The sequence below is a fragment of the Manduca sexta genome, chromosome 1 (genome assembly GCF_014839805.1).
Source record: "Manduca sexta isolate Smith_Timp_Sample1 chromosome 1, JHU_Msex_v1.0, whole genome shotgun sequence".
Classification (NCBI taxonomy): domain Eukaryota; kingdom Metazoa; phylum Arthropoda; class Insecta; order Lepidoptera; family Sphingidae; genus Manduca; species Manduca sexta.
The window spans coordinates 1,145,494-1,171,599 of NC_051115.1; the positions used below are offsets into that span (position 1 = coordinate 1,145,494).

General features: G+C 36.9%; 3 protein-coding genes across 7 annotated transcripts in view; 1 reads left to right on the forward strand and 2 right to left on the reverse strand.

The window, feature by feature from the left end:
• Positions 1-3,656: 3,656 nt before the first annotated feature.
• Positions 3,657-11,889, forward strand: LOC115449785 (oocyte zinc finger protein XlCOF6-like). The gene is made up of 9 exons (XM_037440290.1): positions 3,657-3,908; positions 4,541-4,654; positions 5,648-6,148; positions 7,387-7,589; positions 8,328-8,435; positions 8,906-9,127; positions 9,616-9,727; positions 9,950-10,054; positions 11,037-11,889. Exons 1-9 carry the CDS (start codon positions 3,768-3,770, stop codon positions 11,190-11,192), a joined length of 1,662 nt encoding a protein of 553 aa, XP_037296187.1. The 5' UTR covers positions 3,657-3,767; the 3' UTR covers positions 11,193-11,889.
• A 4,567-nt stretch (positions 11,890-16,456) lies between these two features.
• Positions 16,457-19,458, reverse strand: LOC115449781. Its single transcript, XM_030177676.2, has one exon. It carries the CDS (start codon positions 19,291-19,293, stop codon positions 18,523-18,525), a length of 771 nt encoding a protein of 256 aa, XP_030033536.1. The 5' UTR covers positions 19,294-19,458; the 3' UTR covers positions 16,457-18,522.
• Positions 19,459-20,134: 676 nt separating this feature from the next.
• The window catches only part of LOC115449780 (zinc finger protein 595), a 7,364-nt gene continuing 1,392 nt past the window's right edge, over positions 20,135-26,106 (reverse strand). For 3 of the 5 annotated variants that reach the window (XM_030177670.2, XM_037443652.1, XM_037443685.1), the window contains 7 exons: positions 25,479-25,886; positions 24,569-24,768; positions 24,103-24,210; positions 23,268-23,471; positions 22,563-22,674; positions 21,922-22,026; positions 20,135-21,362 (listed from right to left, as the gene is read on the reverse strand). In XM_030177670.2, the coding sequence (XP_030033530.2) occupies positions 21,222-21,362; positions 21,922-22,026; positions 22,563-22,674; positions 23,268-23,471; positions 24,103-24,210; positions 24,569-24,768; positions 25,479-25,886 (1,278 nt within the window). In that variant the 3' untranslated portion in view covers positions 20,135-21,221. The remainder of the gene's footprint in view (positions 21,363-21,921; positions 22,027-22,562; positions 22,675-23,267; positions 23,472-24,102; positions 24,211-24,568; positions 24,769-25,478; positions 25,887-26,106) is intronic. The other 2 variants (XM_030177671.2, XM_030177675.2) reach the window with 2 other exon arrangements.

Here is a 26,106-nt window from a genome sequence, read left to right on the forward strand (position 1 = left end):
CTCACCCAAGTCCGGCGCGTAAGTATAAGCCGACATTAGGAAGGCTTATAAGCATGTTTCTTATTAATATATTTTTTTTACCCTGCCACGTTTTTTAGCCTGGCAAGGCTGGCTTTTACAAACACACCGGACTTTCAGGTGAGTGCTTTAGGCACTCGAAACCATTAAAAACATCAAGTGACCATATGCTGAAGGCGACCCTCTAAAGGGTCATGACCTCGTCTCAGGACCGCCACTGAGAAAGAATGAGGAGACATCAACGATTAGTCCGAACATATCCATACGCTATCAATGTTGAAATCATACTAAAGTCAAGTGTAGGGATTGCAATACAGTAGAGTAAGTACTAGTGAGTGTACAGAATGCCAGATCTAGTACGTAGTAGGTTGACCCTAGATATATTTATCCATTCAACTTTTTTTTAGTTTAATAAAGTTCCTCATACATGCTGCGCATGCGAGGTCACTTGCAAAAATACCTGATGGTAAGTAGTGATCACCTTAATCACCCATAAACGAATTGATAGTGGCAGCGCTGGGTATATGTACTCGCGGGGTCGTGTAAACGATAGCGCGATCTACTTTCGTTGTGGCGCCATCTGTTGATACTATTTGAATTTGAATGTTTGGGTGGAGTATCTCCATTGGTGCAGTGGAAGCTGTTAGAATTTTTAGTTTTTGAACATCTAGTGCAGAGGTTCCCAAATATTTATTTCTCATAGATCCCTTTCAAAATTTTGCTGGTTCTTTTTTTTTTGGTTTCGCAGAGAAAGTGCATTACAACTAATGCCCAGCCATCACTGGTGTCTGGACAGTTATGTTGGGGTCACCGTGCCTTACGACCCCTATCAATATTATCTGCCTATATTGATAGGTGAAGTCAAGCCAATATTATAGTTCCATACTATCAAACCAGAATAATTTAGTGGACCCCCACATACGAATTGAGGTCCCAAAATTTTTGGTCACGCTAACCTCGACCCCCATCAAGTCTCCCGTGGACCCCTTGGGCCCCACCTAGACCACTTTGGGAACCAATCATCTAGTGTGTAAGTAGTACGAAAATTTAAATGATAATTAGCAATATATTGGACACACCATTCCATTAGTATTATTGTCTGACCAGAAAAATTAAAAACCTCGCCATTTCATGGTTAAATATGTCGGAATTCTATAACTAATCAATACTATTATATAAAGCAGAAGAGTGTTAAAGGTCCAGCCATCTGTGGTCATTAATTATAATTACGTTATTTTTTTCAAAAATGGGCTCACACTTTCATAAATAGTGTTGCTGTGTGTAGTCACTGTTGTGTTCCTTGAAAAACATTGCAGCCAGTGTAACTACTGGACATAATAAGACAACATCTCATGTCTCAGGATGGCGAGCGCAGTGGAATACCAAACAATACTTTGTAATTCAAAGTGTTGGATGGTGTTTCTACTGTTTATGGGCGGTCGTATCCCTTACTATCAGACGAACGGCAAGCTTGTCTCGTCATGAAAAACAAAAGAAAAAATGGCTATACACCGTGACTTTATAGTCGTTTTGGAACCGAAGCGTGGTTACTTAGAACAGTTTGTAGAACCAAGAAAAAATAGTGAATAAATTCTACGGTCTATATTAAAAAAATAATCCAAATAATATTTTTCACTCGTTCGAGTTTGATAATGATTTTATAGTAACGCCGCGACGATCTATTCACAAACGACGCACACTACCAAAGTGTGTCAGCTGATACCTACCAAGAGCGATAAGACGCGCGCGCGGTTCCCGAGTTCCTTGATTTAAAAACTAGTACCTACACTACCACCTTTAAATTAAATGCTTTATCATGGTGATGGTATTGATTGTATCAGGGATAATATCACATCACAACTCATTACGCTATGTACCTATTTCACATCTTGAATCAGTTGATACGAGGCACGAACGCAATTGTTTTTGATTTTTTCATTTTCACTTTGGAAGAACAAGCATTATTAAATTTATTCAAAATCACAATTAAATAAGTAAATGGATACTCCAATTTCTCCTTCATACTTTACACGGGCTTAGGACCGTCGGAAATACCTACTTTATGAAAGCATTTCTTTCCAATAAAATACCTACTTAATTTATTGTCTAAGTAATAAAAATAAATAGCGCGAGCGAACTATGAGTATTTCGGGCGTATTTAAAAAATTGGAGCTATTTACAAAATAATCAACTTACATACCTAAACAGTTTATTTACAAATTACCTATTTACACTTCCCTGTAACGAAGCATTAAGCAACTGCTCGAAATGCTCTCCGCCGCGTTCGTTACACAAACGTTCACGTTTTGAGTTATTGTATTTAAGCTTTCGCAATGTGTTTGTCACTTTTCACTCGGTTAAAGGCGTCCACTATCGCACTACGTAACTCGTCACATGTTTTGTGTTCCCGGAAATACACGGGTCTTTTTATTTTTCACCACAAGACAAAATCAAAGGGTGCTCACTCCGGGCTTCACGCCGGCCAAGCCACGGGGCCGCCGCGGCCAATCCATAGGTCACAAAACTCGTTGTTGAGATGGGCAGGTACTGTACTTGCATAATCCGTGGAAAAGGCGCTGGGGTGCAGCCAAGATAGTGGGAGTGAATTGAACTTGAGGAGTTTCGATCTCGTGAAGTCGCAGCGCATTCAAATGATCCGGCTGGGAGTACAACCGCCTAACCTCTTCCAAATTGTACTTACTTTGCAACAGCGTATAGCTGAACCATTGACAAATACTCCACGTTTGAATATTGAATACTGACGACTCATTTTCGCATGGCTACGAAATCAAAACAGCCTAATCGCGCGCGTGTTGTCGTATTACTGACTGAAGGACGGCGCGGCGGGCGGGGGTGCGCGGGAGTGTATGCGCTCGCCGTGCCATGGTATAGGTACATCAGGGGGGTGCACGTGATTGGCGACGACGCGACGTGGCGCGGCGGTCTCTTTGTACCTATTTTTTTTAAGAATATTTTGCCGCTTAGTTATGAATGGGACCGATCGTAGTGTTTGTAGTGGCGTTACCACGAGTTCTCATTTATTATTCGGAAACGAGTATTCATTTTAATGTTAAAAAAAATGTTTTAATTTTATTAAACTGATATTTTTTTTCACTTCTACTATTGATATAGAATTCAAATTTTTCGGTTCCAAAACGACTATAAAGTCACGGTGTATAAGTCACGTACGAGCGCATGAAAGATTAATACTTGGTTCACAACGTCCAAGTGTGAGACTGTAAAAGGCATTTCAGGTAGGTACAGTTTCTGCTTTCGAACAGGTTTTATAACTAATTATATCCACCTTCAGCAAGCGTTAAGGCAAAGACAGCAGGGCGAGCAAAGAGTGAGCAAAGCGCCAATGTTAGGGGCTCAAAATTAGCGCTTTACTTCGGGGAAAGATAGCTGGAAAATCGTCGGAGACCGTAAATTACGAGAAGCTGTCTTTTTCAAAATCTTCGATGTCTTATTTATGAGGTAGTATACCTAGATACGTTAGAGTCAATCTAAGGTATTCAGGCACCGGTCCAAAAATATTTTATCGATCATCGTATATAATCTATGTTACTCTTCAATAATCGATAAAATAATCGACTAAACATCACTATTTTAATCAATTCATATTTTGACAGTTCAAATTTCGTTCCTCGCTCTTGTTGATTTTTGTTGTTCAATTCAAAATACATTTTTCTCAATGATAATAATAAGAATAGCTCAATTAATGCTTTAGTCCCATCCGTATTAATACAATGGAGGAAATAAAGGTGGAATTTGATAAGTCTGCTATTTGTCACGGCTGTTTGAGTGTGAATCGTGAACTATCAACTCTTGGCGATTATTATGAGATATTTTATTACGTATTGGGGGAAGAAATACTGGACCTTAATGATGTGAGTGTTTTGTACGTTTATCTGCCGTATTTGAGGTATTTAACCAGTATTTTGATGATTAATTAGTATTTTTTTTATGTTTATTTACCATGGAAATTATATCATGAATTTTGCTGGTATAGTACGAAGCTAATATACTATATCACAAACTTTCATATTTATAATCTCAGTAAGATGAATTATCAATCTCTCCTAGCCGAAGTTTGCTACAGCGGCCAATCTCAACAGAGATCAGCCATGCAGGAGATATTATAGTGAACATGTGACTGCAATACATAGCAATCTCTGTTCCTTCACTCTCATAGTCCGGTGAGACGGCAATCCAATATGACCGGAGAGAGATCAGGCGCAGGACCACTGGCTTTAAATGCTTTATAAGGCACAGGGGTATCACACTGATAATTTCTTAACTTCGGGCTACAACAGATTTATTGTTAAGATGGAAAACCCAGTTACAATTATTTTTAACCAAACCGAAATTCGAACCCAGAATCTCAGCACTGTAGTCACATTTAGTGATATGCTTTAACTTGCTTCCACATATATGCTTTGTTAGCGTTATATTTTAAGATAGAAAAAAAAACAGTCAATAAGATCATGATGAGTAACTAGTAACTTTTAATTGATTACAGAGACCAGATGTGTTTCTCTGCTGGGAGTGTCTTGCCGTGTTAAGGAAGTTGAAAATGTTTCAGAAACAAATAAGGAATGCAAGAGACATGCTGGCCGATGCATATTTCCATTGGGTAAATTGTTTTCTTATAGCAAAGTGTTTCAACTTTTAAGAACCTATACCTTAAAAGCAACCCTTGGAGAATCATGTTTAGTCCATATTTCTTAAAATCCTTTTTCTCAGGAACAGATAAGGCTACCAAGTGGAAATTTATATGGAACACTTGGGCCTAAGGTCTCAGCTGTAAAAAAATTAAACTTGTAAGTCAATGCGAACATAATATATGATTGTTTATGTGCATATTTATCTATGATACAGGCCTGGACCCTAGTGGTGTGACCGCCATGACCTGGTGTAATGATTAAATTGTTGAATCCATGAATAATTAAATAAATATTATGCGATTTCACAAAGGAATCAAATCCTATAAGGTACTTCCCGTTGACCTAGAATCATTAAATTGAGCAAGAAGCAATATTACAGCATATGTGATGAAAAATGTGAAAATTGTAAATATGTACTTTAATAAAAAAAAAGCGAATTCACTACATATTACAACTTTATTATTTGCGGTTGGTGCAATATCCGTGACTATGGTGATCAGATAGCAAAGTAAAGTTTGTGAACTTTGAAACTACATATGTACTCATTTTTACCACTGCTAACATTGTGTAAAAAATCATCCATGAGTAATGAATATTTTCACAAAAATTGTGGTTACTGACTTTTTAATAATTTTGTACCTTAGTGTGAGTAGCACATAGTATGTGAATGTATTTCCGACTGAAAGTTTAATGTTGCCGCTGCGACGAATTCTCTTAAAGGTCTCTTGTTCGATCTCTTAGTTGGGCAAAGTGATGTTGAATTTTTGTACTCAATATCAGCCCAGAGTCTGGAATTTATTTCCAATATGCTGATAGGCTCGTCCCCCTATCACATTATGGAACGAAATAAATTATTGATTTTTATAAACAATTTTGAATTTTGAATACTACCAGTTGCGCCTCTGCCAACTTCTTCGCGAAAAAAAGGCGCGAGTGTCTCAACTTTTTTTTTTTATTCCCAGAAATTCCAAGACGACGTATACACCCTCTCCACTCTCGGCATAAATAAAAAGGACAATTACGATCTAGCGATAGATGAAGATGCTATCGAACCTATTCTCTTCGTAGCCGAACCGGAAGTGAAAGAAGAATCCGAAGACATAATCGCTAAAGAAGAAAATGATCCAGAATCAGAAGTCGATAATATTGACATAGAAGATAATCTCAAAATAGAACCAGAGGTCACTAAGAAAGTATTTTCCCGTTCAAAAGGAAGGCAGCAGTCTATAAAAATATATGAGAAATATGCAATAATAACGGAGAATAAGGAAATAAAACTCGACGATCTTAGCCAACATTATGTTAAAGTGTATCTAGATGAGAAGGAAGTTGAAAAGTTGGTGGATAAAAGAGATAGAAGAGACTGCAGTTTTCCTAAAATGCCCTACAAATGTATAGAATGTAGACTAGGGTATAAGAGACAGACAGATCTGAATCGGCATAACCAGTTTCAACATTGTTCGGTGAGTTCTTGCATATACTGGAATATTTTCTTTTTTTTATGTTTCCCAGTTCTGCCATGCTAAGTTCAAAAGCGGTATCTAAAAAAAATACTTTTATGTCGCCAGATAACTTAAAGCAATGTCCATCCAATGAACTTACCTAAATAACGGTATCTTGTTTAGAACTTTAAAAAAACCTTAAAAGATTTTCTCTATCTCAGTTTTACATACAAAACTATATTTACAAAACTTCGATTAGCTTGAAATAAGGTTTGCCTGACGTACCGCTTTTGCGCTTAGCATGGCAGTATTGTCAATACTTGAAGATTCCTGCGAATGGGACACTGAATCGCCCCCCCCCCCCCTTCGACAATAGGGTTACATGAAAAAGGGCTGAGGGAAGGAAGAGGATGGGATTTTGAGTTACAGGGTCATTTTGACATCCTTCGGGCCAGTCCCGCATAGGAAGAAGACCACTGCGGGTTTTGGTTGGCATACCGGTGGTAACAGGTGTTGGGGACTCGGTCCAATGCTCGCTCGGATGCTATAATCCCGAGTCGACATTGGGACGTAAGATCGGTGAAACCAACATAACCGTTCCACTCCCCCAAGTGATGGTAGAGGTAACGCGTTGTTTGCCATACGAAAAATATTGTCATTGCGTTACAAAATTTTTATTGTATTAGGAAGATTTATTAGGGCGTTTGAGGATCATCAGCTCTTTTTTTATCTGAAGTTATAATTTTTAAGACTTGTGCTCTTTTTAATTTTGAATGAAGAGACGAGCTTCCCGTTCGCCTGATGGTAAGCGATACGACCGATAAACAGTAGAAACACCATCCAACTTGAATTACAAAGTATTGTTTGGTATTCCAATGCGCTGGCCATCCTGAGAGATGAGATATTAAGTCTTATGTCCAGTAGTTACACTGGCCACAATGTTCTTCAAAACGGAACACAACAGTGACTACACACTGCTATAAGAATAGACATTGCGGTGATACCTACCCATGCGGACTCTCACATAAGAGAGACCACCAGTATTTCCGCGCATTTGAAAGAACTGAATTTTTCGCAGTGAAGGAAAACATCGTGAGGAAACCTGCTAAGAAGTTCTCTATAGGAATTTCGAGGGTGGGTGAAGTCTACCAATCCGCATTACAGCGTGGTGGACTAAGGCCTAATCCCTCTCAGTAGTAGAGGAGGCCCGTGCCCAACAGTGGGACAGACATAATACAGGGCTGATTATAATTTTTCAGTACGAGAAACCAGTTAGATGTCTAGAATGCAACAAAAAGCAGCCTTCACTCGAGCGGATGGTAAAACACTGGGCCCATCACTCGCGCATGCTCCGTTGTCTCCAGTGTTACAACATATGCAGGTCATTGGGTGAACTGAAGAAACATATGAACAGGGTGCACACTTCAGTATACACCTGCAAGCAGTGCAATGTGCAGTTGAAGTGAGTAAAAATTTGTTTAAAATTATGCATTTTTTACTGGATGGATAAGTAAATGCCAAATGTAGTTCAATTGAGTACAAATTAGTTTAAAACTTTGTGCATATGTTTACTGGATCGTTAGGTAGGCGACGAATGTAGTTCAATACAAAGTTAATTAAAATTTTGTGCATTTTTTTTGCTGGTTAGATAGGTAGGTACCGGGTGTAGTTCAAATGAGTACAAATTAGTTTAAAACTTTTTGCATTTTTTACTGGATAGATTGGTTGGTACCAAATGTAGTTCAAGTGAGTACAAATTTGTTTAAAACTTGTGCATTTTTTTGCTGGATAGATAGGTTGGTGCCAAATGTAGTTCAAGTGTGTACAAAATCGTTTAAAACTGTGCATTTTTTACTGGATAGATAGGTAGATGCCGAATGCAGCTCAAGTGAGTACAAATTACTTTAAAACTGTGAATTTTTACTGGATAGATGGGTAGGTAACAAATGCAGTTCAAGTGAGTACAAATTTATTTAAAATGTTGTGCATTTTTTTACTTGATAGATAGGTAGGTAACAAAATATGTTGTTCAAGTGAGTACAATTTTGTTTAAAACTTTGTTCATGTTATTACTGGATAGATAGGTAGTAATATGTAGTTCAAGTGAGTACAAATTATTTTAAAACTGTGCATTTTTACTGGATAGATAGGTATAATGCTTTTTCTTAATAAAATGTCAAAAGCTTTGTGATGTTTTTAGCACTCTGCGCGAATTCAGCGTACACTACAAACACGATCATCTGCGCATGTACTGCGACTACTGTGGGAAGGCATTCTACAAGAAGTCGCTACTCGAGGGTCACATCCGGTGAGTTGCTTTTTTTTATACTTGCGCAGTGACCCCCACTGCACCTGATGGTAAGTGGAGTGTGGTCCAATAGAATGTCGACTGACGAGAGATGGTTACCTCTCGGCAGTCGATAGAATTATGCCGGCTTGTTGGACTGACACACAGGCTGATCCCGGAACGCGACATACTTACGTGGACTATGGCGAGTTTTAAGTTTTAACACCTCATGTAATGTGGTCGGTATTCGGGTGGTCATAAAATATATCCTACTAACAGCAAAATTAAGCAATAATTTTGAATAAACAGTAGTAGAGGAGGCCCGTGCTCAGCGGTGGGCAAGTATATAATACAGGGCTGATATTATTATTATTTATTGAATAAACGGTCTTACCCCATTATCCGAACTTACCCTAATATACTTAAACTAATTTCCCAATTTGTCCTTCGACTTTCATGGCTCCTACGATTTAAAATATTTTCCCCACCAGCCGCAACCACATGCCGGCGTACTGCGTGGAGTGCAACCGCTCTTACCAGCAGTACCACGTGTTGGAGAACCACATACGCACATACCATCCGCACCTCATGCGCGGCGCTGTCAACAGCGAAGCGTCGTACTGCGTCGAGTGTGACAAGCAATACTCCAGTGTGTACAAATACAAGAGACATATACTGCAGTCGGCGAGGCACACGCCTCAGAAGAGGATACGGTGAGTTTTGTATTGAATTCCCTACTAACCCCCTTATTCACAGACGTTATTTATCTAAGGACGGAACATTGCTGTGATAACTGTTTCTCAGTGCTAACGGCTTGGCAGCCTTCGCAGTGCGTGTAGGGCCGTTGTGATTGGCTAATTAAATATAATATATTGAGATACGACTTGAATCTAGTTAGCTATCAGATAAACAAAGCCCCTGGCCGAAGCCCAATAGAGAGAGGGGGGGGTGACTTTTTTATTTTTCGAAAAATATTGAAATAAAACCATTTTCGGATTTTATCGCGGTTTTTATATTACGATTTTTCTCCTCACGTTTCGAAAACTCCAGCTAGCCAGAAAAGTCAGTCACAATATCTACCTACATTTTACAATTGAAAATATTTTTTAGTTTTTTAAAAATTTATAAAATCCGAAAAATAGTTTCTTTTTCCACCTAACAATCGCATAAATATAAAAAATATTTTTTTTCTATATTCTAGTGTTCCGTGCCCGGACTGCGGTAAAGTATTCACTCGCACGGCATACATGAACAATCATTACAGGCTGGTCCACGTGAAAGACACCAAACATCGCTGCGAACTGTGCCATAAGGTAAAGAAAAAGTTTGCATGGGAGAAACAATTATAATATTAGAAATATTTTATATGTTCATAATTAGTCCTTACTTCAAAACGCTCGTAGGGCCGTTTAAGTATCACGTAAATTTTTGAGGATTTTTGTGCCAGATTTTTGCATTAACGACCTTACCCCATTATCCGAACTTACCCCAACATATTCTTAATTTATTTTATATTGTAAATTTATTTGTTTCAGTACTTCGCGACCGGGTACGCGTTGAGGAAACATAGACAATACGTTCACGAGAAGAAGATGATGCCCAAAGACAAGATTTGTGACATATGTGGTCGGGGATTCAGTGTAAGTTTACTATTTTTATGAAAAAAAAGACTGGCTCGATAGCGCTGTTCTATTGCGTGCGCGGTACGATTACTACTACAGCGCTGAGGTCCTGGGTTCGAATCCTGGGTCGGGCAAAGTGATATTTGGGTTTTTCTGCTCAGTATCAGCCTATAATCTATTTGTGCCCGATACGGCGATAGGCCCGCCCCCTATCACATCATGAGACGGAATACACTTGACGAAAGATAGGTGCCTGGTCGCGCCTCTGCATACCCGTTAGGGGATAAATGCGTTATGTGTGTTTACTTCTGTCTGATCATTCAATACTACTCATATTATAATAGCAAAAGTTTGTGAGGATGGATGTATGGATGTTCCTCTTTCACGAAAAAACTACTGAACGGATTTGGATGAAACTTGACAGTAATATTGGTTATACATCAGAATAACATAGGCTGCAATTTATAATGATTTTGTGTAATTCGGTCATAATATAACGATACATATCAAGTAAGTCGGAAAAAAAATATCTCAGAAAACTCCTTCACGCGGACGAAGCCGCGAGCAAAAGATACACTTATATATATATAAAGTATTCTGTATAAAAGAAAAGTTCTTGAGTGGCGACCACGAACCGGGAGACGCAGCGTAGGCAGGCCCCCCACGAGATGAACCGACGACCTGGGGCCTTATTCTCTATCCCGCACGTTATTTTAACAGTGCGTAACAAGCACGTAACACAACGCATCATGTTTAGGACTATAGAAATTTGGCTTACAGAATACCATTCCACGCACATTTCTCGAATATAACATGACACGGCCGCGTTACGCGTTTACACTATCATACAGAATAAGGGCCCTGGTGAAGGTCGCTAGAGTTCGATGGATGAGGGCGGCCCAGAACTGGTCCCTGTGGCGCTCAATAGGGAAGGTCTATGTCCACCAATGGACGATTCCCGGTTGAAATGATGATGATGATGAAAGTATTCTGTTATCAGACCAACCGCATCCTGAGCAACCACCGGCGCACGCACACGGGCGAGCGCCCGTTCAAGTGCACGCACTGCGGCGCCAGTTTCGTGCAGTGCACCGCCTTACAGACACACATCAAGACCCAGCATAAGAACGTGGACAATATGCCCATGCAGGAGTGAATAGAAGCATTACATATTGGAAGGCAGTGTGGTCAATATTGTGTTCCGGTTTGAAGGACATTGTAGCCAGTGTAATAATGACTTAACATCTCATGTCTCAGTGAGCGCAGTGGAATAACAAACAATACTTTGTAATTCAAGGTGTTGTTTTTACTGTTTATAGGCGGTCGTGTTACCATCAGGCGAACGGCAAGCTCGTCTCGTCATTCAAAGCAATAAAAAAGGCAAATTAAAGTCAGGTATCTTAAGATGGTTCCTATTAAACAGATATCAACATCTCAAATTATATCTTAAGTTACAGCATATGACGGATATTGAGAGCTGTGTTTGGTTACTAAACAACGCCGACTCAGTTGAGAACAAGCTTTTAAGACAACTTAAGTGTTGTGTTATTAAATATTGCGATACATTAACATTCTTACTTATAAACTTGTTTAACTTAAAAGGTGGTTGAGAATTGCTTAAATAGCTGTCAAAAGCATCACCAGTTCCTAGTTTAAGCCTTAAAGAGGCAAGATGGCGGGTTTCGACTTAAACTGACCGATTAAATATGTTTTAACTAAGCATAGCTTTGCGAAAATTAAGTAAGACTATTAATGACTACTTGAGATTGTGAAAGGTGACATTGATTTATTAATATCGCTCGAAATGTAACTGGGTTAAGTTTAGGATTATTAAAGAGGTGTAACTTAAAAAATAGTTTTATTTAAATTAACTCTTAATACAATTTAAATTATTGTGTAAATAGAGACCAAGTACTTATGGTACAATGCACAATTAGTCGATTGTATAAGTCCTTATGTAATCGATTATCGATAAATCATTTCAATAATCTTCCTACACAGACATAAACATCTTCCTTCCTACTGCCCAATCTAATGATTGCATCGATATATGTACTAAGTACTAAATTTGGCGTTCCGAACATTCACTGTATCCAACTGATTTGAACTGCAATCCATTCAAAGTGACTAGTATGGTTTCAATATTGACAGAAAGTGAAATAATAATAAATCGCTTTAGAACTGCATGTTTTTAAAAAGTTTGCAACGAACTTTGGTTCTAACTCCAGATTTTGAACAAATAGTTTATATGAACGTTCGTGTCTATAGAATATACGTCAATGATTGATGGTATGTTTTATTTCTTTGCAATGTTAGTAATAAGATTGTAAATAATAAATTTTAATGAACATATAGTATATGGGGTAACATCGGATACGGGGTAAGACCGATAACTGAGCAGGTATATTCGATAATATTTCTTGACCACACAGCTTGAAGTGTCATTTTGTGAACTATATATAACTCAGTGGCTACTAATGGCTTATTAGAGATCGGATTATATGCAAGTTAAAAGACCTAAAGTATGCATAATTATGCACTAAAAATGCATAGGTTGCAAGAAAAACGTGAAAATATGCAACATCCATTAATAAAGAGTAACTTATATTAGGTTTTTTAAGGCAGCATAAAATTTGCGGGATTTAAAAAAAAGGTTGCTGATTGCAATCAGTTCACGTAACATTGCTTTTTTTTAGGAGTGGTGACCTCAAAAAAACTCTTCCGGCAAGGTACTCAAAATGCTGCGGATTCGTTTGTATTTAACTTATTTTTAGTTGTATATAAAATAGTCAAGTAAGATGGCCTTATATATCGAAAATATGGATCACCCATGATTTTAGAAATTATAAAACCTACAAAAATTGGCAAAATATGCAAATGCACATAATCCGGTCTATACTTATTGTACATTTTGCACACAGCCATTTTGACATTGTGTTAGTTAATGAAACCACATACTCCTCTAGAACTCTGCTACATTGTGCCAAATATCATCTATGAATAATGCATTTTCATCGACAATCCCAGTGTCACTTTTTTGATTATTTAAAATTTTGTAGTTAGGTACGAATATGGCGTTTGTGTGAGTGTATTTCTGACTGAAAGTATGATGTTGCTGCGACGAATTCTCTTAGAGTAGTAGTAGTGGCATTAGGAAGCGTAAAATTAAATTTGATTTTTATTGCTATTTATTTTGTTCAAAGTTACACTTTTTATGGTACATCTACGATTCAAGTAACTTAGTGTTATTTTCAAGAAGATAATGTGGTTTCCTTTAGTAACGCAATGTTAAAATTACCCTGTACCATCCTAGATAATATGTTTAAATATGTTTCATATAAATAAGATTTATGAATCTTGTTTAGAGCTGTGAATAAAATTAATGTAAAAAATAAAGCTGGTTTTATTGAAAGCATGGTCTAACCAACCAATACCACTCAATGATGTTCTTGAACAAATAGAGACGGCCTTAGGGAAAGACAGAGGCAGCTCTAGCTCATGTGCCGCCCGTGTGCTAGAAATTCAGGAGACAATGTCATCTTTAATAAATTTGATAATAACAAATCAAAAGTTATTGTGTAAAGTAAAGAAGCCGCTCGCCAGCCTTAGCACGGACGCAGGTTGTTTGAGAGAGCTAGTGTCGCGAGCGACGCATGTCTCTGAAGGTGTGTGGCCCCAGCACAATAGGAAAAGCCGCCTCCAGGGACAGAGACCGGGCAATCGTCCGAGCCCTAACGCTTACAGAGGTCTCGGGCGATACATTGGAGGACCCTTTATTAAATCTTAACGATGAAACTTAAAAACGGGAAACTGTTTTTATCTCCACCCGGGGCTTTGCGCCGTTTTTTTATAAGGTGCGTTCGGCTAATTTCGGACGGTTTTCCGATGCGTTGCGGGGAGATTCGAAAAAAAATTCGTGGTATTTTTTGTTATACGATCTTACCCGAACGCAACATACGTGCTCAGTAAAGTGGCTCCATTGCACCTGATGGTAAGTGGAGTGGGGTCCAAGTATACTAACGACGGGGCGAGCGGAATTCATCAAATGGCGGAACCCGCTCGCCCCAATTCACTCATTCATTCGAATCACAATTTTGAAAATTTGTAAAATACAAGCTTATAGAAACATTTGAAAAAAAAAAGTATACTAACGTATTTTATGTTGCGGTGTTACTGTAGTGGTCCACGTAAGTCTTCCGGGATCGGCTTGTGTATATCCAGTTCCAACAAGTCGGAACAATTATGATACGTATACCGCAAAATGACTACTGCACCTGATGGTAAGTTAAATAGGGTCCAATAGAATGTCGACTGACGAGAGATTATCCTTTGACAGTCGACAATTATGCCTGTTGGAACCATATACACAAGCTGATCTCGAAACGCGTCACGCCACTATGGCAGGATTTAACACCTTCTGAGCGGATATATAATATGTCCCACCACCAGCAAAGCACCAGATTGAAACCGCCATGTAGTGCTGTCTCGGGTTCGATCCCCGGGTAGGGCAGTGATAGATTTTTTAGTCAGCATTAACACAGAGTCTGGTATTAATGCAGATAGATAAAATGACGAGAGGCTTGCTATCACATCATGGGACACAACTGACGAAAACTCGGTGCCTTGGTTGCATCTCTACTTACCTCTTTGAAGTAAAAGGATATTTTAATTGTATAAAAAAACAATTTTCATGGATAAAACGCCATGTGTATTTGTTTTCGTTGTATAAATAATAAACAAAAAATAAAACCAATACATCAACTCAATATTTTATTTTCATTAAAAATACAATTATTATTTACTCAGCCTTATGATAATATATTTATTTATAATTAAATCCTAAATTAATAACACTTTACACATCCTTGCATATTGTTTAGGACCAATACATTGACGAATCAATGATTCCGTTTATTTTCTCAACCAAAATATTTTATTGGCTACAGGGGCGTAGCTATACCTACATAACTAAGCGGGTAAAAGTTCACACTGACCTGAAGAGCCCCCAACAAATATAGATATATTACCTCTATAGCAAGCAACGATACTGATTGGCTATTACCAGACTTTGATTATGTCGATTATAAAAAAGTATCCATTCTATTTTTTTATCCATGGTTAAGCCTTAGATTGCGTCACATTTGGGATACTTGCTTTAATTGGTCAATCCCTCCTTCCCCCTATCCCATCCCACACATCCCACCCTTTCTCCTTATCCCATCCCCCACATCCCAACCTCTCCTCATTGTCTCTACAAGCCGCTGCAGTCATTACGACGAGGGATTTCATAACCTTGTTGGCAGGTCTTCCCCAGTGTTAAGAGCAAGGTCCCCAACCAAAAAAATATTGGTCAATCCAAAATCAACTTTGTACTCAAAGTATGCAAAGTTAATATTGGCTTGTCTAAAATGCGCGAAGTAAACGGCCAGTATAAGAGTATTGGTCCAACAATATGCATATAGCCGCCCTTAAATATGTACAACAAATATAAATAAATCCTTAAATTAATAGGTAAATACCTCAGTATAGTGTTTAGTACGATCACAATGGAGACATTGGGCTAGAAATAGACTATATTCCGTTGATAAGAAAGTTCATTTCAAAAGATTTTTATTCACCAGCCATTTCCAATAATAAAAAAATATTTTTTTATATCTATTTATCATAGTTAACATTTTTTTTTCTCTACAGACACGGCTAAATGTTCCCTCTGCACCTGACAGTAAGTGGAGTGGAGTCCAATAGAATGTCGACTGACGAGAGAGTTGACATAATTATGACAATCTGATTAATGTTATGCGGTTAAGCGTTAATTGGCAATAAAAAAAATTACATTCTGTTGCAATGAATTTATGTTATTAATCCTTAAAAATGGTTAAACTTTTGAAAAGATATAGGTGGTTTAAATGGATGTTATTGAAGATACGTAACAATGTGGATTTAAGGGTTAAAAAAAATTACTTTCAGGAATGGGCTTGGACTATTACTGTAACTGACAAATAAAATATAATATCAGCCCTGTATTATATAAGTACTGTCCTACAGCACGGATCTCTTCTATCAGATGGATTAGGCCTTAGTTCACCACGCTATAGTGCAGATTAGTGGATTTCACACACCCTCAAAATTCCTATAGAGAACTTCACAAGTACGCAGGTTTCCTCAAGATATTTTCCTTCACCGTTAAAGTAAGCTATAATTCACAAAGATGACACATCATTTTAGAAAAGTCAGAAATGTGTTTGGGTTTTGGATCTAGTATTTGTCTTAACAGTCCGTTCCACACCAAACTAGACTATCTCTGCTTACAACTGACAAATACACCATATATAAAAAAAAAACATGGTCCTGGCTTGATTAAGAACGCCCTATGTCTCCATTATCACCAATTCATATAATCTGTTGATTAACATTTCGTAATTTTGTTGTTTTAAGGCTTGGGATTCTCTTTTAAATGTAAGACCGACACTTATGTAACAGCAAAGCAATTTTTGAAAAAACAATCTGATATTAATAAAATAATTTGTTATCGAAATAAAAGTTTACTTTATCGTGGCTTTTTGTACTTTAATTTTCTCCAGTATTTTCAACGACTTTGTAGCTTTTATAAATGCAGGTAGATATTGGTAATTTGACTTTTCAGACATCTCAGTCCACTCCGAGCCCATGAAGGTTAAAATTTTTCATAACACTGGGAGAATATTAAAACCCAAAAAACAGTAATAAAATTTGAAAACTAATTTTAATTCAATTATATAATACTGATCAACGGTTCCATCTATATGAATGTTCATTATTTTCGATATTAATATATTGCCAAAATCGTTGCAACTATATAGCTCAATACAAGTAGAAGAAACACGTCTGGTAAAATATAAACAAAAATTTGAAGATTATTGCTTAATAATGTCTAATACTATTTCTCTAAAACTTCAGCTGCCTGATAACATGATTTTGTAATAATATAACTGTCTTGAGCAATAACAACGCATAACATAATAGTAAGTTTGGTTAATTAAATACATCATTTTGAAAAAAATGATCACATCTTCCATGGAAACCCACCCCACCACATTTTGAGCGTAGTTGTTTTAGGGTAAAAGAACAGATCCAAGCCTCAGCTTTAACGCTACCCATTGTAGTGTGAGTTCACTTATGCTCACGCACACTGTAAGCGATTAAGAAAAGTAGTGGGGTGTTTCCTTATATAACCCAATCCCAATGTTTTTACCTCATGGTGTCCATGAAGAATGATAAAGTAATTAACATAATTTATATTGACGCTTGAAAGGCAATCACTAAGCGATAATCAGTAAATTTTTTAATAATGCGATATAAACTTTTGATTTTAATTACAAAATTCTTAACAATGTATAACACTATCCTAGCTTTTGGAAGGAGTTGGGCTAGCTATACCTATAGCAAGCATATCACACACAAGAGCCAGACTTGCTCCGGGCTAAGTGTGGAAAAAGAAGCCCTCAACATAGAACAATGTATAAAAATAAAGTCTAATAATAAATTTGTCATAGAGGTTTAATGATTTATTTAGAATGAATTGTTTGAACTTGGTAAAATGCAGATAACTCCGTCAAGTCCTAATATGTATATAACTTTTCAATATATATTGCTTAGATATAATGCCTTTCAAGTTGATCTTATTGTAACACTTTGTGGTATATAAATGGTAGTAATATTGTTATTGTTTTTTTTGCATATATTTTTAATTTGTGAATATCTTCATACCCCCTTATTCATAGACATTATTTATCTAATGTCGGAGCATTGCTGTGATAACAAGTCTGTTTCTCAGCTTTGTTTATCTGACAGCTAGCTGTTTGATCAGCTTTGTTTATCTGACAGCTTGCTGTTTGTTCAGCTTTGTTTAGCTGACAGCCAACTAGATTCAAGTTGTATCTCAATATTAGCCAATCACAACGGCGCTATGTCTATGCACTGCAAAGGCTGCCATGCCGTCAGCACTCAGAAACATACTTGTTATCACAGCAAATATAGAGCTTAGATAAATAACGTCTATGAATAAGGGGGATATTCTGTAATGCATTTTTTTATTAATTCATTGGTAGCATGTAATAAGCACATCAATTTTAACCTATTGTTGAAACACTATTCCTGTGTAAGTTTTCCTTACATAAATAAAATAAAAAATCATCACCTATTAACTTGCCAGCAAGTTTAAAGAATATAAATTTTGAGATAAAAAAAAATCTATATTTATACTTACCACTTCGCCCTGATAAAATGGGAATCATACTTCAGACTTAAATAAAAAAAAACTTACTCAGGTGTTAGTCAATATAGCATGTTAATTCTACATGTATGTTTGTCCACAACAACAACCTTTTTAAGTAGTTTTTACCAAACATTTCCTATATACGGAACCTCAAAACAATTGACTTTTGTAATAAAAAAGAAATTACATTGTTTGCTGTTAGCGGTCAGACATCCCAAGCCTCCGTACAGATCTAGTAACTAACAGGCGGTACTTGCGGCATCATGGTTGTGTACACGCACTGGTTCTCTATAGGTTTCATTGGCTGCATCTGGTGATGAGGCATCACATTTTGTATGTGTTGTACCTGCGGCTGTGGAGGCTCCGGCGGCTTTTTATTCTTCTTCTCGCACTTCTTAAACTTAATACCCAACTTATTCAACAATATTAACCGCAAAGACTCTTTCCCGCCTCGGTAATTTAGTTCAAGCTTTGCCGCCGCCAAAATTTTACCGAGCGTCGGCACCTCTTTACGTACCGAATAACTGTTCACAATACCTCGCAATGCGCATAACTGGAAGTAGTCTAGTTGTACCTTAGTCTTTCGCACTCGTTTTTTCTTTGGTCCGGTCATTTTCGTTTGAGTCGCCTCTGCGCGCAAACCGTCCCGTTTAATCCTCTTTATAGTGCTTTCTGATAGCCCTGTTGCAGCGCACGCACGCTTTACTACATTCTCCACGGGAAACGCATAGCCTCTGTTCTGTTTTTCGCTCTCAAAGAACTTTATAACTTTAAAAATTATCTCGCGCGCTTGTCCGTCGATGGCTTCTTTTTTTTTCTTCTCTAATTTGGGTTTTATTTCGTCTGGAGCTGGAGGCTGTTCGGGAGGCGGGTTGTGGCTTAGCTCGCTAAGGTGGTTTTGCGGCTCTGGAGGCTGCTGTGGCTGTGGTGGCGGCGGAGGCTGTTGCTGCACAGCAATTGGTAAAGTACCAACTAATGGAACTTCGTACACATGTATATTCATTTTATCCCACTGTATGCTTATACTTTTAAGTAAAATCACTAATTTATCCTATTATAACGTTTGTCAATGATGTTTCGGGTAAAAATATATTTATTTACGTAAAAATACACAATAGAAAACAAATAAGTGAATACAATCGCCATTTGTTTTCCATAGACTTTTTTGTTTACGGTTTTTGGGCAAAGGAACTGGAATTATACATCCACTTTGACAAGATAATAAGAATTTCAAAAATATATATTTTATGAATTCTTTATCAACAAAGCAAAGAATAAAAGAATAGAATTTTTATTCTTCTATTGAGTATTTACTAAGTATTTGTTTTTGTCATTCTCTTGCAGCACCAATCGATAGTCAAAAAGAATTGTAAGTAATCAGAATTTTCATTTTCTGAATCGGTACTGAAAACTGAAAGTTTCCATATATATTATAATTCTCTTTGACTGAAAGTCTAAGAGCGAATCTCAGAGAGCGAATAGACCTCAGAATAAGAACAAGCATTGTTCTGAGGAATAGACATTAAAATAAGACAAATTACTTATATCGCAGTTTTTTATATGTTGCTTGATTTATTTATTTTGTTACTTTGCAACCTTCATGGTCAAGGGGCGTACATTTTAAAATTATACAAAATTTAAAATTTCTGTCGTATTTAAAATATGTAAAATGCAAGTAGATATAGAAACTTTCGACTTATGAGCAGACACTATTCCATTAGTCTCGGGTTCGAAATAAAGACCTCAATAGGCCAGGCGTACAGCGTATGCAACACTACACCGGCTGTATTGAACCTTTCGATTATTCTCTATACTTGTACAGGAGGATTTAAAAAGAAACACCATTCGTTTGTAAAGCATATATTATGTCAAAAATCAATTGCCATATTATGTATGCCAAAACATCACTTGAAAACTCGACTAGCTTGTTATATTCTTGGAGAATTGTAATAGTAAAACCGTACGATAATGCGAGCGAGGTGTACATTTCTTACATTTTGGCAGGACTATAACAATGTTGACATACAAATTATTTTACCAGTGTTGCCAATATAAAATTTGAATGAATACTTTTTGCTGTGTTCCTAATTATCAGGACATGGTTGGTACCAAGTGATTTTTAAAAATCGAAGGGTAGCTTGAATCATAGGATAATTTTAGAACCAATGATGGCGCTGTTGTTTCTTAAAAGAACAGTAGTTTAATTAAACTGTGGTTTGTTCAGGGCAACGTCTGCTGAATCCATTAGTTATATTAGGCTACAGTACAGATTCTTGTAGTCTTACTATATTATGCCATTAATGCTGTGTACTTTTCAACTCAATTTGTAGTCTTTTTTAATACCTCTGAATATAAAAATAAAGACTTACGAAATAAAAATAAATATTTTTGGATACAGAAACAAATTCATTTTTCTATGTTGTGAATTAATCTTAACATTAAAAATTAAATAAATTATACTTTGTAGAACATAAAAATATGTTGTAAAATGATAATTAAATAAAAATAAATAATAAATGTTATTCATGGCTTGTTTGAATAGCAGACAAAATCACTATAAAAACTAATTCAGTCAATTAATTATGTAATTCTAAATTCAGATCTAAACTCAATATGTGGTCTTTAATACTAAATATAGATACCATTTTAAAATTGCTATACATGTAGTCTCTGACTCAATTTTTAGTCTTCAATATTCACGCTTATTTTGATTTTAACTAACATGTCTTCAATGCAAAATACAGATTCCTTATCTGTACTGTATTATTATTTTTTCTTTCACTCTACATGTAGTCTGTTATTCAACTTGTAGTTTTCAATATTCGTGCTTAATTTGATTTTAACTCAACTTATCTTCAATGCAAAATACAGATTCCTTATTTTTTTTTTTTGTATAACTCTTCATGTAGTCTGTTACTCAATTTGTAGTCTTCATTGTTCACGTTTGTCGTGCACTGCCCGTATGTGCGATACGAGCGCCGTGTGCTGGGCGAACTTAGCCGGGCAAGTAGTGCACACGTAAGGACGCTCACCCGTATGCGTTCGGATGTGGTTTGTTAGAATCTTGTTTGTCTGAAAGAGACATCGTTTAAAATACTGTTGTATTCCAGCCATCAGGAGATGATATTATACAAACACATTATCGTATTTTAGACACCAGTAATGATAAACATTTTTTTCACGAATGACGTAGAACTTTGGAGCCATTTTTATATTACGTTACACAAATTTCATCAATTTTTGACTTCTCTCCCCAACCTTGGCCTATGTGGTGACAGTTGTGAGGTAGGTCACATAATTTCTCACTTCATTGACCCGTCACGCGCTCTTAACGTGTCATGTAATTTATGAATGGCTTCTTTTACTAGTACTTTTGCTAATGTGACAATAAATATTGTTGTATTGTACTGTCATCTATACTTTTATATATGAAAATTATACATAGAACTGTGTATATGCCTTTTGATAAATGACAATTTTTAACACCTTTAGTATCCTACAAATTAGATGCCAATGCTTCTATACATCTTCATCGAGTCAATAGTCACAGCATCGGGAACTACTCAGTCGGTTCAACTACGCATCAAGAATATCGACGATGATAAAACTAGATTCTGATAAAGATACGCACCGTAAACCCTCGCCCACACACATCACAGATCTTGTTCTTTGGCGGCAGTATGCCCTCGTGCACACGCTTTTTGTGTTTCAGCAGATCAGCGTTCCTTATAAAATTCTGTAATAATTTACTCAATTTGTAGTGTAATGACTACAGTTAAAAATTGAAAATCATTATTTAAGAAAATATAGCAAATTTCGCTTATTTTGGGTATTGTTAATACGGTTTAATATGTTTTAGGATATTAATAAACGTAAAAAAAATAACGGACTTGGATGAAATTTGCTAACAGGTAAACCATGTCCGGGATCATCACATAGGGAACTTTTTATCCAAGTAATTTGCTTCTACAGGAAATAATGGGTTTTTTCATCATAATTAAATAGTTGGCGGTGACGTCTTTCTGTTGTAGAGAATTGTAGCGGGCGAAGCCGCGAACAACACCTAGTTTAAGTATACTAAACTGTTTAGTTCACACGTCGGATTTAAATTTAAGAAACCGCACACTCAATCATGAGTTATATACCCCTCCTTCTCTCCTTCCCAAAATTGTTTCGAGTTTTATACCTTAATAGGTGGGGAGAGTTGAAACTGTACACCTAATTTTGACTGACATAAAAGAAAACTGTTTAACTCTTTCTAAAAACTCTCACCTTGTCACACTCTTCGCATCTATATTTGTAATACTTCAAATGCACCAAATTGTAGTGATCCTTCATGTAAATATTCTTTGAGAACACTTTATCACAGCCTGGGCAGGGGATCCTGGAAATATTTCGGTTGTCTATTTATATTTAAAGTAATATTCATGCGTCACCTCAATGTGTATTTCGCTTCCTTGATCTAGTGGTCGTTAGCATGGGCTGGAGATTCGGCTGCTGCGAGTTCCACCTCCAAATTGCAACATGATTACGTCTCAGTCAATCTACCATAGAACACCGATGGATAACATCATGTCGGCGGCTAGTTGTAATATAATAAACGATATTCTTTCTTAAATACGCTTTATTTATGACATGTCAACTCCAGTTTGGTATAATAAAGCGGCAGATGGTTACGCATTGGTAAATCGCGTCGTATGTATAGGAAACAAATTCAGCAATGAATATTATTGACTTTAGATAGTGATAATCAGCTTGCCCACTCACACCTTACTATTTATTACTATCTTACATTCTTTCTATAGCTTGTGTAATATTACCTAATAACATACTAATAATAATACAGTACCTAATAACATACTATAAAAAAGACTACAAAATGAGTATCATAAATATGACTACAAAACAAGCAAGACTACAAATACATACAATACCTAATTACATACTATAAAAAAGACTACAAATTGAGTATCTCACCTCAACCTCTTCCTAGGTTTGTGTCGAGCGCTGTTCGCGAGATGCCATCTGTATCTGTATATATCTACGTATCTTTTGTCGCACTCTACGCAGTACGCCGTCTGTCCGGGCGGCGCGTGCCGAAGCTTATTATGAAGCCACAGACCGTTGTATCGCGCGAAGGTTTTATTACACGGCTTACATTCAAAGGTGGAGTGTTGTTTTCTAGAAAAGATAAGGTTAATAATGAGTAAGGTGACTATTCTCAGCGGGTTTAGTCTGCTATAGGTAATTAGCTTCGTTTAAATACTGCCGAAATCCTTAAAGGTCGAGGGGGTGGAGAATGGGAGACGGTACTCTGCATTATATTTAGTAATTCAGACCTCAAACTCTCCAGACTCCAGTGACGAAGGGTCCATATAATCCGATTCCTGCTGGCTTCCTTTATGTAAAATTTATGGTATTTTTTATTGCTTTGAATGACGAGACGAGCTTGCCGTTCGCCTGATGGTACGCGATACGACCGACAAACAGTAGAAACACCAACACCTTGAATTACAAAGTATTGTAGAATCTAATTATCTTTAGAACGATATGCAAGCCTCATTCATGCATATTGGTACCTATATAATGTCGGGTTCCCTTTTGATAAATTTCATTATTCACCACTGCCAGACTCCTATGATACGCCCACATCTTTTGAAATGGTATCCGCATAAGTTTTATATACTGGTAGTACCTATATATGTCGGGTTCCTTTTGGAAAACTTCACCTTTCGCCACTGCCAGAATCGATTTGCCCACATCTTTCCAAAAGTAGCCGCATAAGTTTGATATACTGAAAGGCGACGCTCACCTAATATGGTCCTTAATGCAGTATCTCATTTTGAAACTGATCCCGCAGTGATCACAGATAAAATTCTCATGCCACTGTTTGAAATGCTTGAAAAATTCACGGCGACGGCTGTAACAATATAAATAATGTTGGAGTAATGGGTACATGTAACTTGTGAAACATGTGGATGTAAATTTTTAGAGTAGATAGAATGAAGTTTTCTTGGCATAAATCAATACTATTATAAGCTAAGAAGTTTGATCGCAATAAAGTCAAGATACCCTGCGGATTTTGATGAAATTTTGTATGGAGATATGTTGAAACTTTGGGAGGGACGTAGGCTACTTTCTGTCCCGGGAGAACTCTTTTATGCGGGCGAAGCCGCGTGCAAAAGCCAGTTATATCATTAGATTACAACATGACGAAAAGTAGGTGTACTAGTAGCGCTCCTGCTTTCCCTTGATATGAAATAAAAGTATAAACTTACCAAAACATCAATTTGCATTTCAAACACTGAAACACAGTCCTATGATCGTTTTTGAAATGGCGGCTTCTTTCCTTACTTCCGCATCTGTGCGCGCAGAGGGTACATTCGTAAATGTTGTAATGTTCACGCACGTGCGTCGACAGATGGCGCTTATTAACAAATGTTGAATTGCATATGTCGCAGATATATTTGTTTGTGTTCTGGAAGGAAATATTTTTTTTTACACCTGAAGGTAAGTATTTCATAAGCAGTGGCGGCCCTAAACGACGCTAGGTCCCAGGCGAAAGCAAAAAGAAACAGACGCGAGGCCCCGGATAGAGTAAAAAAAAACGTTCCCCTGTTTTAGCAGTTTCGTCGGTAAGAACGTGAAAATAAGTCCTGCGAGGCGCCGCGCGAGGCCTCTCTAAGCGCGAGGCCCCGGGCGGTTACCGGGTTCCCCTCCCCCGAAGGCCGCCTCTCTTCATAAGGTTACTGGTGGTATTTTATATCCGTCCGGACAGCGACCATATACAAGGTGTTAAAACCTGCCATAGTGACCCACATAAGGCATAATTGTGTCATTTCTCGAAAAGTAATCATGCTTTATCACTCGACATTCTTTTGGACCCCACTCCACTTACCATCAGGTGCAGTAGGGGACATTGACATTCCTGTATTTAAAAAAAAAAGTTTTTTCTCTATTACTTCTAGCTATGATAATATATTATATGAGAATTATCTCATATTTTATATGAGACTTTTAACCTGAGAAGCAGTAGATAAAAAATATACTATGCCACACCCATGTAATAAAAAAAAGTTGATAGCATTTTTTTTAATATCCGTTCTAGCTATGATCAGAATTTATATGCGTACTTTTAACCTGATAAGCAGTAGATAAGAAATATACTATACTATCCTTATATCTTACTTTGTGATACTCCATTGTATGATTCACCAGCATTTTTTTATCTTTAAATGTTAACTCACAACTGTTACACTTATACTTAGATTTACAGTTATTAAACCCACTAACGCCATCTATGAATGAGGACAGATCCTTTTCACTTAAAGTAATCCTTTTAAAGATTTCATTGCAATCATTCACAATTTTAAACTTGGGTTTTTTGTTTTGTATTTGTTTCTCTTGTGCCCAACGATTGCTCTTTTTGATATCATATTCTGGCTTTATTTCTTTTTCAGTTATTAATGGAGTGAAGTCTAAACGGTCGCTGCATTCGGAGTCCGCTTTTGGTACTGATTCGTTTATGTATATTATGTGTGTTGTGTCACTAAGTATGGTTGTTGAGAGGGTTGATAGGGAACCACAAGGGTAGGTCTGGAAAAAATATCATAATAGAGTATTTGACTTATTTCTATTTATATCTATATATATAAAAATGAATCTCTATTTTCCTTGGAGAAAATTTAAGAAAACTTATCAAAAATATTAATTTTATAACTGTCCATGTTTTAAATAACTGTCAGTGATTGACAGAATACATGCTGCAAATTAATAGTTAAGACGGGACAACATCTGTCATGTCAACTAGTTTTTT